The sequence below is a fragment of the Ahaetulla prasina genome, chromosome 16, assembly GCF_028640845.1.
Source record: "Ahaetulla prasina isolate Xishuangbanna chromosome 16, ASM2864084v1, whole genome shotgun sequence".
Taxonomy (NCBI): domain Eukaryota; kingdom Metazoa; phylum Chordata; class Lepidosauria; order Squamata; family Colubridae; genus Ahaetulla; species Ahaetulla prasina.
In genome coordinates, this window is record NC_080554.1 from 3,432,501 (window position 1) to 3,445,669 (window position 13,169).

The window sequence follows — 13,169 nt, forward strand, 5'->3', positions numbered from 1 at the left end:
TTAATTTGCTGGCTGGCCCCGCCCCTTCCAGGAGTCCCCACGCATCCCGTTTTGGCTCCTAGGTAAGCGCAGGGAGGCCTAGGCCCAAAACAGGTTGTGGGGGGGGGCTCCCAGGAGGGTGCAGGAGACCAAGTGCTGCCTGTCACCCCCCTGGCCACGCCCACCAAGCCACGCCCACAGAACCGGTAGTCAAAAAAACATTGAATCTCACCACTGTTTGTTTTTTTTTTTTCATTAAAAAGTTTTATTTTTACAATCATATCAAACAGCTCATCCAATGTACAGTTATATACAATTAGTCGGGCTTGCCCAGTCACCACCCCCCTTTTTAACACTCTTCCCTCTTCTACCTTCTTTTACTTTCCAGACCTTCCTCTCCTTCTCTTATCTACATCCTCTCCTCCCTCCACCCTCCACCTTCCTTCTCCCTCTTCTCCCTCTCTTCCTTCCTCTTCTCCTCTTTCCTACCTCCTATTCTCTCCTCTTTTCTCCCTCCCCACCGTTCTAAAATGGTAACTGGGCAGACCCGACCCTACATTAATTATATTTATACATCTTCAATAATCCCTGTACATTAACCATCATTCCATCCTCTACCCTCAACCCCCCAGTTCCCTCCCCTTACCCCCACCCCCACCCGACTTCCCAGAACAAAATGCAGGGTGTCAAAACTAACAATCATAATCCAAAATAATTCCTAAATTATAATCTCTAGTCAGTGAATCCCACCACTGTTTACACCCCTTTTTTCTCTTAACCATCTATTGTCTGAGGAGGGAAACCAAAAAAGGAAGCACAGAGGCAAAAAACAAAACAAAAAACCAAACCAACACACAACCAGGATGTTAGCAGGAGAGAAACCGTCGCACGACATGGAAACATGGTTTGCTTAGTTGAATCAGTCGAACGCATCCGCCAGGGCAAGGCCTTTAATTTGGCTTGTTGGGAGCCAGTTTGGAAAGTTCTGGAAAGCTCCGTGATCAGGTGACGCCCACCCCCCACCCCCCCCGGACATGGCGATCGTCATAAATATGAACCATCGCCGAGCACCCGAATTTTGATCACGTGACCACAGAAAGGCTGCAACGGCCGTGTTAAACTGACCAAGGAGAATATTTTGCAGCTCGGGGGGGGGGGGTTGAAAGGAGGGGGGGGTCCTTCTCTCTGAGCTGGGCGGGTTTTCTTGCCGACGTTTCATCACCCAACTAGGTAATGCCATCAGTGCTCAGATAGGCAGCGGCGATGATGTTACCTAGTTTGGGTAACGAATCGTCAGGATGGAGCTTGTAGTCGAGGTCTTGTAGTCCACCCCCACCCCACCCCAGGCGACCTGCTTGCATCAACAGAGGGATAGAATCAAGACCGCATGAAGTGTTAATACCACTTTATAAAGCCTTGGTAAGGCCACACTTGGAATACTGCATCCAGTTTTGGTCGCCACGATGTAAAAATGGTGTTGAGACTCTAGAAAGGGTGCAGAGAAGAGCAACAAAGAGGATTAGGGGATGATTGGAGGCTAAAATATATGAAGGACGGTTGCAGGAGCTGGGTATGTCTCGTTTAATGAAAAGGAGGACTAGGGGAGACATGATAGCAGTGTTCCAGTATCTCAGGGGCTGCCCCAAAGAAGAGGGAGTCAAGCTATTCTCCAAAACACCTGAGGGCAGGACAAGAAGCAATGGGTGGAAACTAATCAAGGAGAGAAGCAACCTAGAATTAAGGAGGAATTTCCTGACAGTGAGAACAATTAATCCGTGGAACCACTTGCCTCCAGAAGTTGTGAATGCTCCAACACTGGAAGTTTTTAAGAAGATGTTGGATAATCATTTGTCTGAAGTGGTGTAGGGTCTCCTGCTTGAGGAGGGGGTTGGACTAGAAGACCTCCAAGGTCCCTTCCAACTCTGTTATTCTATCCTACTCTAGCTTCCAATGCTGGCCATAAAAACAGGGCCCCTTTCGAAAACGTGAGATAGGATAACACAGACTCCACGCTCTACCATTTCACAGAGAATAGAATAGAATAGAATAGATTTTTTTATTGGCCGTGTGATTGGACACAGAAGGAATTTGTCTTGGTGCATATGCTCTCAGTGTACATAAAAAAAAAGATACCTTCATCAAGGTACAACATTTACAACACAAATGATGGTCAATATATCAATATAAATCATAAGGGTTGCCAGCAACAAAGTTACAGTCATACAGTCATAAGTGGAAAGAGATTGGCGACGGGAACGATGAGAAGATTCATAGTAGTGCAGATTTAGTAAATAGTTTGACAGTGTTGAGGGAATTATTTGTTTAGCAGAGTGATGGCCTTTGGGAAAAAACTGTTCTTGTGTCTAGTTGTTCTGGTGTGCAGTGCTCTATAGCGTCGTTTTGAGGGTAGGAGTTGAAACGGTTTATGTCCTGGATGGGAGGGATCTGTAAATATTTTCACGGCCCTCTTCTTGATTCAGAGAGACAGAGGTGTCTCTTCTTAAAAAGACTGGACAGCACCTGTCTGAAATGCTACTGTATATAGAGTCTGCAAGAATGGTACAGGGTCTGTGATGAGATGTCTGCAAGAAAACCACCACGCTCGGAGACCATCAAGGACCCTTTGGTCGCGTGAAAAATCGGTCATAAGTCATTGATGCCGTTGTTAACTCGGAACAGTCACTAAACGATGGATTAGTTGTATTCCAGGACCCTGTTATTTTCTGGTTACCTGGCTACCATTGAACAGCTAGAGAAACTTTAGGGGGCTTGTTATTACCTCTAATATAATCAATGACAGCTTAAAGGATGAATTACCTGGAATGGGCACGCTTGGTGAACGTAAGTTACCAACCCAAGTTATGCGAATTAATTGGGGGAAATAGCAAATCAGGGAGCCGGCAAAATAATTCACTGTCACATCCAATCAATAAACTTTGTAAATCAACTCCTTTAATGCTCCTTTCCAAAAATGATCCATATAGATCAAGCGGCCAATTAAACAATTAACATGCGCTTGGCTGTTAATTAATTTCAGCATCAGTCAGACAGTGAAAACTTCAACTCGGGACTTGTCGAATTGAACGAGGGAGAAGGGAAACTCAAGTTCGCCAGGGGGTTAAAAATTCTGAGACGTCGCAACCCAAACAACCCAGGGCGACAAGAGTGTGTATTCATTCCCAAACACTCGAAATTTAAAATGTCGTGTCTGCTTGGCGAACGTTTACAAGGAATCTCCATGATTTACCAAACTGAACATCGCAGTCACGATTCATAAAACGTGGCCTGTTTCTTTCTTCCTAGATGGTCCTCCTTAACTTCTCTTTCTCCCCGTTCCTCGCAGCGACAACGTCTGTGCTTACTGCCTTCATATTGCCGAAGACGATGGGGAAGTTGACACGGATTTCCCACCCTTGGATTGCAACGAACCCATTCACAAGTTCGGCTTCAGTACGCTGGCCTTGGTCGAGAAGTATTCATCGCCGGGCTTGGTAGCCAAGCAGTCTCTTTTTGTCCGAATGTAAGTCTCTTCCTTCTCCTATTTATTGACCAATTAACTGGCCGCTATAAGAATATGAGTATAATAAGAATATGGTGCTCCGTTCTTCCTCTTATGCTCAAGTTCATGCGGGAACAGTAATGGAAGATCAGTGAAAAGATGCTCCTCAAAGTATTTAAAAAACATTGTGGTTGGGCAGTGCAATATATTTGGCACCCAGGCCTTTGTTGAGGGTTGCAACCCTCGACAAAGCTTGCAACCCTATCCTACAAACTTGCAACCCTGTCCTACAAACCTGGGAAATTTATATATGAAATCATCTCTTTTCTGTTCCTTTTCTCTGATTTTGACTTCACCATCCAGACATTTGTGAGATGAGCAGCTACGTGAGGAAGGAAGGAAGGAAGGAAGGAAGGAAGGAAGGAAGGAAGGAAGGGAGGGAGGAAGGGTAATATGCTGTAGGTAGGTAGGTAGGTAGGAAGGAAGGAAGGGTAATATGCTGTAGGTAGGTAGGTAGGAAAGAAGGAAGGAAGGAAGGGTAATATGCTGTAGGTAGGTAGGTAGGTAGGTAGGTAGGTAGGTAGGTAGGTAGGAAGGAAGGAAGGATGGATGGAAGGAAGGAAGGAAGGAAGGAAGGAAGGAAGGAAGGAAGGAAGGAAGGAAGGAAGGGTAATATGCTGTAGGTAGGTAGGTAGGTAGGTAGGAAGGAAGGAAGGGTAATATGCGGTAGGTAGGTAGGAAGGAAGGAAGGAAGGGTAATATGCGGTAGGTAGGTAGGTAGGTAGGAAGGAAGGAAGGAAGGAAGGACATGGGCCAGGAACTATATCCTGGAGACCATTTTCTCCAGCGGAATAGCCATGCAGATACACATCCCATCACTTGCAGCCCTGTGGCCACTAAGAATCCCAGAAGTTAAGCATTCAGCACATTAGCGCATACCGCATTATATTCGATCCGTAGGAGATGAGCAGGCTGAGTGGGAAGGCGGAGTTAAAAATGTCATCAGTTTGGAATCATTGCGTTGCCACAAGAGTACCAAGTCCAGCCCTGTGAATTCCAATGATCCTGGCACCGATTTAATTTTGACCATTAATTGACCAGATGCTTGTCTATAGGTAGCAATAACAAACTCTTCATCTGCTTTGAACTCTACAAATACTCCTGGCTCTTTGTGACCGAGAAGATCCTTGTCTTCGGTTCTTAGCAACGTACACAGAATTAAAAAATAATAATAATAATTCTAGCAAAGGATTAGCAGGCAGCTGTCATTTCAGGGATCCTTGTTGCAAGGGGCCAACTGCAAGGTTAGATAGCTAATAGGTTTCCGCTGAAATGCCGAATCTGTTCTTAGCGGTGTGAAACCGCCCATTGAGTTGCCACGTCCGCAGTTGACGTCGGGAGAGATTTTAGATGGAACTATAAGGCCTTGCCTCGCCAATCTTCCCAAGAAAGCAGGACTCTTGAAACTGCAGTGTGTTCCAAAGGGAGCTGTTGCGCCTTGTCCTCCCTCCTCTCCTCAGCCGGGCCCCTCCCGTCTACACCCAGGCCTGTTATCAGACTCCGAGTCTGATAATGAAGATGAACGGCCTGTCATGCCTCCAGCCCCCGGCCCTGGCCCCATGCCCGGAGAGGATTCCAGGAATGAACAAACAAACCTGATAAACCTCACTCCTACAGCGTGTGAGCAGGAAGCCAGCCACATGCTGGAATTACTGACAGCAGATCCAGCTGAAGAGAATTCAAAGTGGGAGGATCCTCGCTTCCGGAGATCTGAGAGGCAACGCCAGCAGAAGGAAGGGAGGGGCAGTCCTGGATAAATGCTGAGTCATGGAGCCACACCCCACAGCCTATATAAAGGACCTGCTTGTGGCATTCCAACCTTGAGTCAAGCAAAGTCTCGTCTAGTTTGCTGCTATCGGACTCTATCGCTGAAGTCACAACTTGGACTCCTGCCTGCCCTGATAAACCTTGAAGGACTTTGACAAGCTGCAGAGGCTTTGTTGCCACGTTTGATACGGACTTCCTAGACCCGGTCGTCGAAGGGGGAGTGGGACACGACATCAGCTTTGATTGGAAGGTTTGTGATAACAAGAGATCTAGGCAAGAACTGAAGCTTCTCACTTAAAACCAGCTATTTAAATGCTAACCAAACCCCTCCCACACAACATCATTGCAAGGAAACAGAAACTTCATATACAGATCACTCCATTCCTCCTCCCCTTCCTTCCCACTGCAAAATGCCAGCGTCCCTGTAGAAATATCTGGGACCTGACAGGAACATTCTCCCGCAGAGGTGAAGGAGGCAGCCAGACTTTCCTGCCCACTCAAAAGATCGCGCCCCAATCAATGCCAACTTTTTGACTCTACTACTCCCCACCGGTGGTTGAAAGAGGACCCGCTCCGAGGCTTGAAATACGTCGGAACTGAGCGCCGAACTTCTTTGCCGCTACGGAGAGTGTTAAATAATTGAGTTTGATTAGGAAAAGGCACCTCATTATCCCCCCCCACCCCCCCACCCCCACCTGTGCCCAGCTGGTAGGGGAGGGTCGAAATGAAGCTATTAGCTGTCTCTCTGTCTGGCATCGCCGAGCACTGAAATACATCTGTGTCTGATTTTCTCTTTTGGCACCATCACTCGAGAGAGCTAAGCAGGCGTGACCGAATTTGGCAACTCCCAAGGACTCTGGCAAAGTTACGCAAGGAGAAGACAGAGGGCAGCCATCCCAGCTTTCGAACGAAGCCATTAGTCTCCCCGAGCTGATGGCTTTTGAGAAGACCCGTCAGGCTAAAAAAAACCAGGCATCCTTGTCTGAGGTCAGGTGCCAGGTCTCCTTCTCCTCACCACCACCCCATTTCATCTGTGGGGAGGTGGGATTTTTCCAAGACGAGTCTTAGGGAGCGGGTCCTTCCAAAAGTGGACGTCAAGCTTTAAGCTCGATATCAACCTTTGGATATCCGCTTGCGTCCCCAGAAAACGCGACTCTTCCTAAGTTCGTGCGCCAAGATTTTATTAGAGACGATCCTGCAAAAAATCTCCACCGCTGGATCGTTTTCTAGAGGTCCGTCGATCTCCTCGGTTCCTAAGACAGTGATCTCCTCGGTTCCTTAGGACCACATTCTTAAGACATCGTCAATTCACATGCAAGCTAGCAAGGAGGTTGCTGATTCCACGGATGACGGAGGAAGGTCCTTCTGGTTAGAATGCAATTTTTTTTTTCTCCAGTCCTGGAGGCAACCAAGACGTTCTGACCTTCAGTTTGCTTCCATAGAAGCTGCTGTGCTTCTGTTGAGGTAGAGTAGCACCGCGGGTGAAGCTAAAACTACCCATTTTAGGAACGTTGAAAGGTTCTCAAGAGCTGTTGAATGTATCCGTGCTGGAGCGAGGAGTTCATATATTGGGACAGGAAACGGACAAAACGTTGCACTTACTCAACGGTCTTGAGGCGCGGTGTCAGCCGTGTTAGGTGAAGGTTTCTAAAAGAACCTGAACTACTAATGGTCAAAGCAAATTGGCAGTGGATAAGAGCCAAAGGAATTCACGGTGGGTTGGGCTTAAATCCCTTGTGGGCATGAAGGGACGCGTGACTGATAACGCATTTGACCCCTCCCTCCCTCGGGCTTAGCCTGGTCATCTCCTACATCACCGAGTAGCTTCATCTTGGGTGATTGAAGAAGAAATTTATTTATTTCCCTCTCTTCTCCCCCCTTAATCGATTTGTGGGGGGGGGGTGTCGTGCATTTTCTCTGTCTCTCTCTCTCTCTGTGTCCTCTGTTTATCTGTCATTCTCTCTATCATCTATCCTTCTTTCTGTCTCTCACTCTCTCTCTTTCTCTTTGTCATCTATCTATCTGTATGTCTATTTTTCTCTCTCTCTCTCTTCTCTCTCTTCTCTCTCTATTTCTTTTCTCACTTTCTCTGTCTCTCCCTATTATCTATCTGCCTGCCTTATTTATCCATCCATCCATCTCTATCTTTCTGTCTCTCTGTCTCTCCTCTTTCTCTTTCTCTTTCTCTCTATCATCTACCTTCCTGCCTGCCTTATCTATCTATCTATCTATCTATCTATCTATCTATCTATCTATCTATCTATCTATCTATCTATCTTATCTTATCTTATCTATCTTATCTATCTATCTTTCTATCATCTATCTATCATAACCGTCTATCGATCTATCTGTTCTATCTATAGCTATCTATCTAGCTTTCTCTCTGTCTGTCTCTTCTCTGTCTCCTCTCTCTCTTTCTCTCTCTCTCTCTCTCTCATCTATCTGCCTGCCTTATCTATCTATCTATCTATCTATCTATCTATCTATCTATCTATCTATCTATCATCTATCATAACCATCTATTGATCTATCTATTCTATCTTTCTCTGTCTCTGTCTCCTCTCTGTATTTCTCTCTTTCTCACTTTCTCTATCGCTCTCTATCATCTGCCTGCCCGCTCTATCTATCTATCTATCTATCTATCTATCTATCTATCTATCTATCTATCCATCCATCCATTCTTCCTCTTCTCCCCTTCCTTTCCCCTCTCCCGAACCTCACCACCCCGGCTTCCGCGTGGAGGCTTGGAACAGAAGATGGAGAGTCGCGTTACCTGAGAATGATCACTATCATTAACATTCACCGGGGGGGGGGAAGAGCGTGGGGGGGGCACGGGGGGGGGTTTCACTCATCACTCCTGACGGCAGAGACATGGCATCCGCTATGAAGTGTCCACAGGTGTAGCCCGATGATACATATTACATTGTGCCACAATGGATTTATGTATTCGGTAACAAAAGGAAAGGGTAATGAAAAAATACAGAGCGTAATCCTTTATTCCCCTACCGCACAATTTATCAGGAACGCCGGAGGATGATAAGTGCCCGGGATTTTACTCTGCTTGATTTAACCTTGTCACCCAGGTATGTTTTTGTGAAATGATGGGGAGGAAAGAGAGTTAAGAGGCAAGCCAGATTTCTTTTTTTTTTTTTAAGAGGGGTGGGAGGGGGACGGGGGACGGTGGTCATGTTATCCTGGGCTAATTACTTCTTAACATCCCAAAATACCATCCTCCCCCTCCTCCTCCTCCTCCTCTTCTTCCTCCTCTATACCCTACTTCCTTCTAGTACTGATGCTGTTACCTATTCAGGTTATGAGATGTCTGCAAGAAAACAAACAAGCTCAGAGTGCACCAATGATGCTACAGTCCTCCTCCCCCTCCTCCTCCTCCTTCCTCCCCTATACCCTACTTCCTTCTAGTACTGATGCTGTTACCTATTCAGGTTATGAGATGTCTGCAAGAAAACAAACAAGCTCAGAGAGCACTAAGGATGCTACAGTCCTCCTCCTCCTCCTCCTCCTCTTCTCCATAAACACCCCTCTCTTCTAGCATTGATGACGTTGCCTAGTTCAGTCATCAAACGTCTGCCAAAAAAACACACACATACACACAACCCTTCAATGGAGCTCAAGGGCCCCACCATTAAAGCCTGAGCCACAAACCTTCTCTTCTATCGGTCGGTCTAAATGTGGTCATCACCGTTGGAGGCCACCCAACGTTTGAGAGATTCCTTCTTCCCCCCCAATGGGGGTGTCTCCTTGAAATGCCAAGGTGCCCCCCCACCCCTCGGTAACTAGAGAAGGTCCCAAGTGAAGAGATGCCTTCGGGGAGTGGGGGGAGGATTCCCGCTCTGCCGATCGAGGGCGATTCCAGCCCCAGGAGACCCTAAAGTCACCTGCGCGCATCTTCCCCAGGCATTCGTACAGAACCCAGATGTTCTGCAGTCGTGTTTTTTTTTTTTCCTGAAGGCCTCCTCTCCTCTCCCTCCTCCGAATCCCTGCCTGTCAACCCTCGACTCCGAATAGCCCATTTCGCGGCCCTCCCTGGCCCCGATCCAGAATAAGCATCTCGTTGCTTATAATGTTGGGCCGCAGCCGTTGCCAAATCCTCACTTACTTGAATAGTTCCACTAAATATAGTCAAAGGCAGAGGATTTTTCCTTCCATCTTTTGTTTCTCTCTCTCTCTCTCTCTTTCTCTCTCTCTCTCAGTCTCTCTTGCTCGCTCTCTTTCTCTTTCTCTCTTGCTCTCTCTTTCTCTCTTTCTCTCTCTCTCTCTATTGCTCTCTTTCTCTCTCTCTCTCTCTCTCTCTCTCTCCCTCTCTCTCTTTCTCTCTCTCTCTTTCTTGCTTTCTCTCTTTCTATTGCTCTCTCTCTCTTTCTCTCTCTCCCTCTTTCTCTCTCTCTTTCTCTCCTTCTCTCTCTCTCATTTTCTCTCTTTCTTTCTCTCTCTCTTTTTTTTCTCTCTCTCAGTCTCTCTTGCTCGCTCTCTTTCTCTTTCTCTCTTGCTCTCTCTCTCTATTGCTCTCTCTCTTTCTTTCTCTCTCTCTCTTTCTCTCTCACCCTCTCTTTTTCTCTCGTTCTCTCTCTTTCTCTCTCTCTCTTGCTTTCTCTCTTTCTCTCTATTGCTCTCTCTCTCTCTCTTTCTCTCTCTCTTTCCTTCTCTCTCTCTCTCATTTTCTCTCTTTCTCTCTCTCTCTTTCTCTCCCTCCCTCTCCCCTCCCCCCGCCAGCTCCTTAGCCTGCCCTTTGCTTTCCTTTAAAAAAAAAAACACCACCAATGTAATATTATTGCTTTGATCAGTAAAATAAACTTTTAAAGATTGGTTCTGGGACAGGCTCCAGGGTCTGAGGTAAAGGATGGCTGACGTTCAGACATGATTCAGTAATGGAGGGATTGGAGCAATTAATTTGTCAGCTTTTGCGGCGGGGTGGGGAGAGGCAGGTTTTGCTCTCAAGATGGAAGGGGGTTGTTTATCCTAGAACTGAGGGCGAAGGGATGGAGACAAGAGGGAAGGAAGGTCTGTTTGGAAGAGCCACAAAAGTTCATTCAATTTCCCTCTTCTATCTTCTTCCTCCTCCTCCTCCTCCTCCTCCTCCTCTTCTTCTTCTTCTTCTTCTTCTTCTTTTTCCTCTTCCTCTTCTTCTTCTTCTTTCTTTTCTTCTTCTTCTTCTTCTCCTTCTCCTCCTCCTCCTCTTCCTCCTTCTTTCCCATCCTCCATAACTCCCTTTCTTCTGTACGTTGTAGCTGCAGGGTCATAGACTGGGGAAAGTGATAATCACAGATTCTTGAACTGAACAAGGCTTGAACTAGGTGATCTCCAAGGTCCTTGCATGGACTTTCTAAGCAGTGAAGTCTTCTCTGGAGAGTTCTGTTGGAACCCCAGAGTGGGAAACTATGGATATTGTGATCCATCCATCCATTCTATTTATCCATCCATATATCTATCTATCCATCCACCTACCCAATCATTCTGGCTATATTCATCCATCCATTATATCTGTTTGTCAATCAATTTGTCCATTCCATCCATCATATTCATCCATCCATCTACCCATTCATTCTATATATCCAGTCATCTATCCATCAATCCATCCCTCCTCTATATCTGTCAGTCTATCTCTGTCTATTCCGACCATCCATCATAAACATCCATCTCATTTTATTCTTTCTCTCTCTCCATTCATCCATTATGTTTGTCTATCTATCTATCTGAAATATCTCCAAACCACCTTCCGGCACAAAATACCTGTGGTTTTATGAAAGCAAGATATCCCTTTGCAATATTAAAATCTTCCGTTCCAGAAGGAAGTCCAGGCAGCCACTAGAAGTTCTGAACTGAAGGGGTTGTTTATTGGGATAAAATTCACGAAGACAAGAAAGCAAGAAGGCCCAAAGACATCGGTTGTCTCAGATGAGGGAATATCCCCCAGCACGATCAGATTCCCACACCAGGAGTCGGGACAACTCCACGAAAAAAATCCCACTCTTAGTTCGATGTTGGCCATTAGAACCTTCATTGTTGGAAGCGATAGACCTTCAAGGATTACCCAGCCAGTAATAAGGCTCCCTCTGACCTTATCTGATCTTGAAAAGCCAAGCCAGGTTGGCTTTGGTTCCCTATTTCCATGGAGGAACCCATAAATGTAAACTGAACTGGGAATTTGAGTAAGGGAGAAAGGGAAAGTCGCCCTAAAGTTTCCAGCAATGGCCTTGAAGGAAACCGACTCCTAGCAGATGTCGAAAGCTGTTGCTTTAATGACCTCATTCCACCCAAGTTAAAAGCAGAGAAACTCTTCTGTGTTTTTTCAGCAGAATGGGGATTTTTTTTCTCCCTCCCTCCCTCTCTCTTCCAGACCTGGGACAGCAGAAATGGTGTTTCACACCCTGATCTCTTCGGCTCTTTTTACTTTTAACTTCCCTCTTCGCCCCGAACTCTCCTTTGCAACCCTGTTTGTTTTGGAGCTGGGCCAAGAGAGCACCAGCAAAAAAAAAGAAAAAAATTCTCTTTAGTGTACTCTTGCCGTTCTCCAACTTTGCCCTCACGCAGCTGTCTTAAATGTCAAGGAAAGGTTTAGTCTGAAACCAAAGCCATGGAAAACTTTGCAATCTGTTAAAACAGGGGAAGGAATCGGGAAGGGGGGTGTTTCGTGTCCCACTTAACTCTCTCTAGGCCAGTGGTTCTCAACCTTTATAGTGCTGCGACCCCTTTAATACAATTCCCCATGATGTGGCGACCCCAACCGTAAAATTATTTTCGTTTTGAATTTATCGCGCCTGAAGCCGTATTGGCTAGCGATCTGAACTGCTTGCGATTGCCTTGAGGACGGAGGCATTAAAGCGGAGACTCCTCCCCTATTAAGTTTATGGCGCCTGAAGCCAGATTAGGCTAGCGATTGGGAGTGATTGCAGCTGGCTTGAGAGGGAGACATCAGAGCAAAGATTTCTCTCTTTTTTAATTCATCATCGCGCCTGAAGCCGAATTCGGCTAGCGATTTGAAGAGCCTGCAGCTGGCTTGTGGAGTCAACCATTGGAGCGCGATTCTTCGACTCGCAAGTATACTTCCCATATTTCCGATGGTCTTAGGTGACCCCTGGCAAATCGTCATTCGACCCCCAACGGGGTCCCGACTCACAGGTTGAGAACCGCTGCTCTAGGCAAAGGTGCCGCGTCTAAAGGAAAGTTCCCGGCAGATAAAGAAAGTCTCTATAAATCATCGAAACCTTTCTCAGCGTGAACCTATTATGTATTTCCTTGCCAGCGAAGGAATAAGTTGTGAAAGACTTGTGTTTTATTGACCAGGTATGGTTGGAAGCAGGGAGAAGAAAAGAAAAGAAAGAAAAAAAAAACAAGGGAAAAAAATTCTCCCCCACACCTTAATCAAAGTATCTTTCCAAACTTCAAAATGTCTTAACTATTTTCCATCTCTAAGCAGAGAGGAGAATGAGGGTGTATGGGGTCCTTGGTGCTCTCTGAGCTTAGTGGTTTTCTTGCAGACGTTTCATGACCCAACTAGGTAACAGCATCAGTGCTGCGAGGAAGGAAGGCTTGTGGAGAGGAGGAGGAGGAGGAGGAGGACTTTGGGGTCTTTGGTGCTGTCTGATCTTGGTGGCTTTCTTACAGACTTTTCATTACCAATCTAGGTAACATCATCAGTTACCTAGTCACCTAACGTATCTTCTATCTTTAGTTTGTTGGAATTGTTCTGCTTTTCATTGAATATTTGTTTTCCGTCTGCTTTTCTGGCGATCCGCTCCTTTCTCATCTCTTAGCCTGACGGGGAGGGAAACTTCCTTGTCTTCTGGAATTTTCCGCCTCCCTTCAAGAGGATTTGTATAACTGGCAGCTTAAGATGAAGCTTCTA

General features: G+C 46.2%; 1 protein-coding gene across 8 annotated transcripts in view; it reads left to right on the forward strand.

Moving 5' to 3' along the window:
• Window positions 1–13,169, forward strand: part of MAPKAP1 (MAPK associated protein 1) — a 128,380-nt gene that overhangs the window by 56,123 nt on the left and 59,088 nt on the right. For all 8 annotated transcript variants that reach the window (XM_058159054.1, XM_058159052.1, XM_058159056.1 and 5 more), the window contains one exon: window positions 3,323–3,499. In XM_058159054.1, coding sequence (XP_058015037.1) covers window positions 3,323–3,499 — 177 coding nt within the window. The remainder of the gene's footprint in view (window positions 1–3,322; window positions 3,500–13,169) is intronic.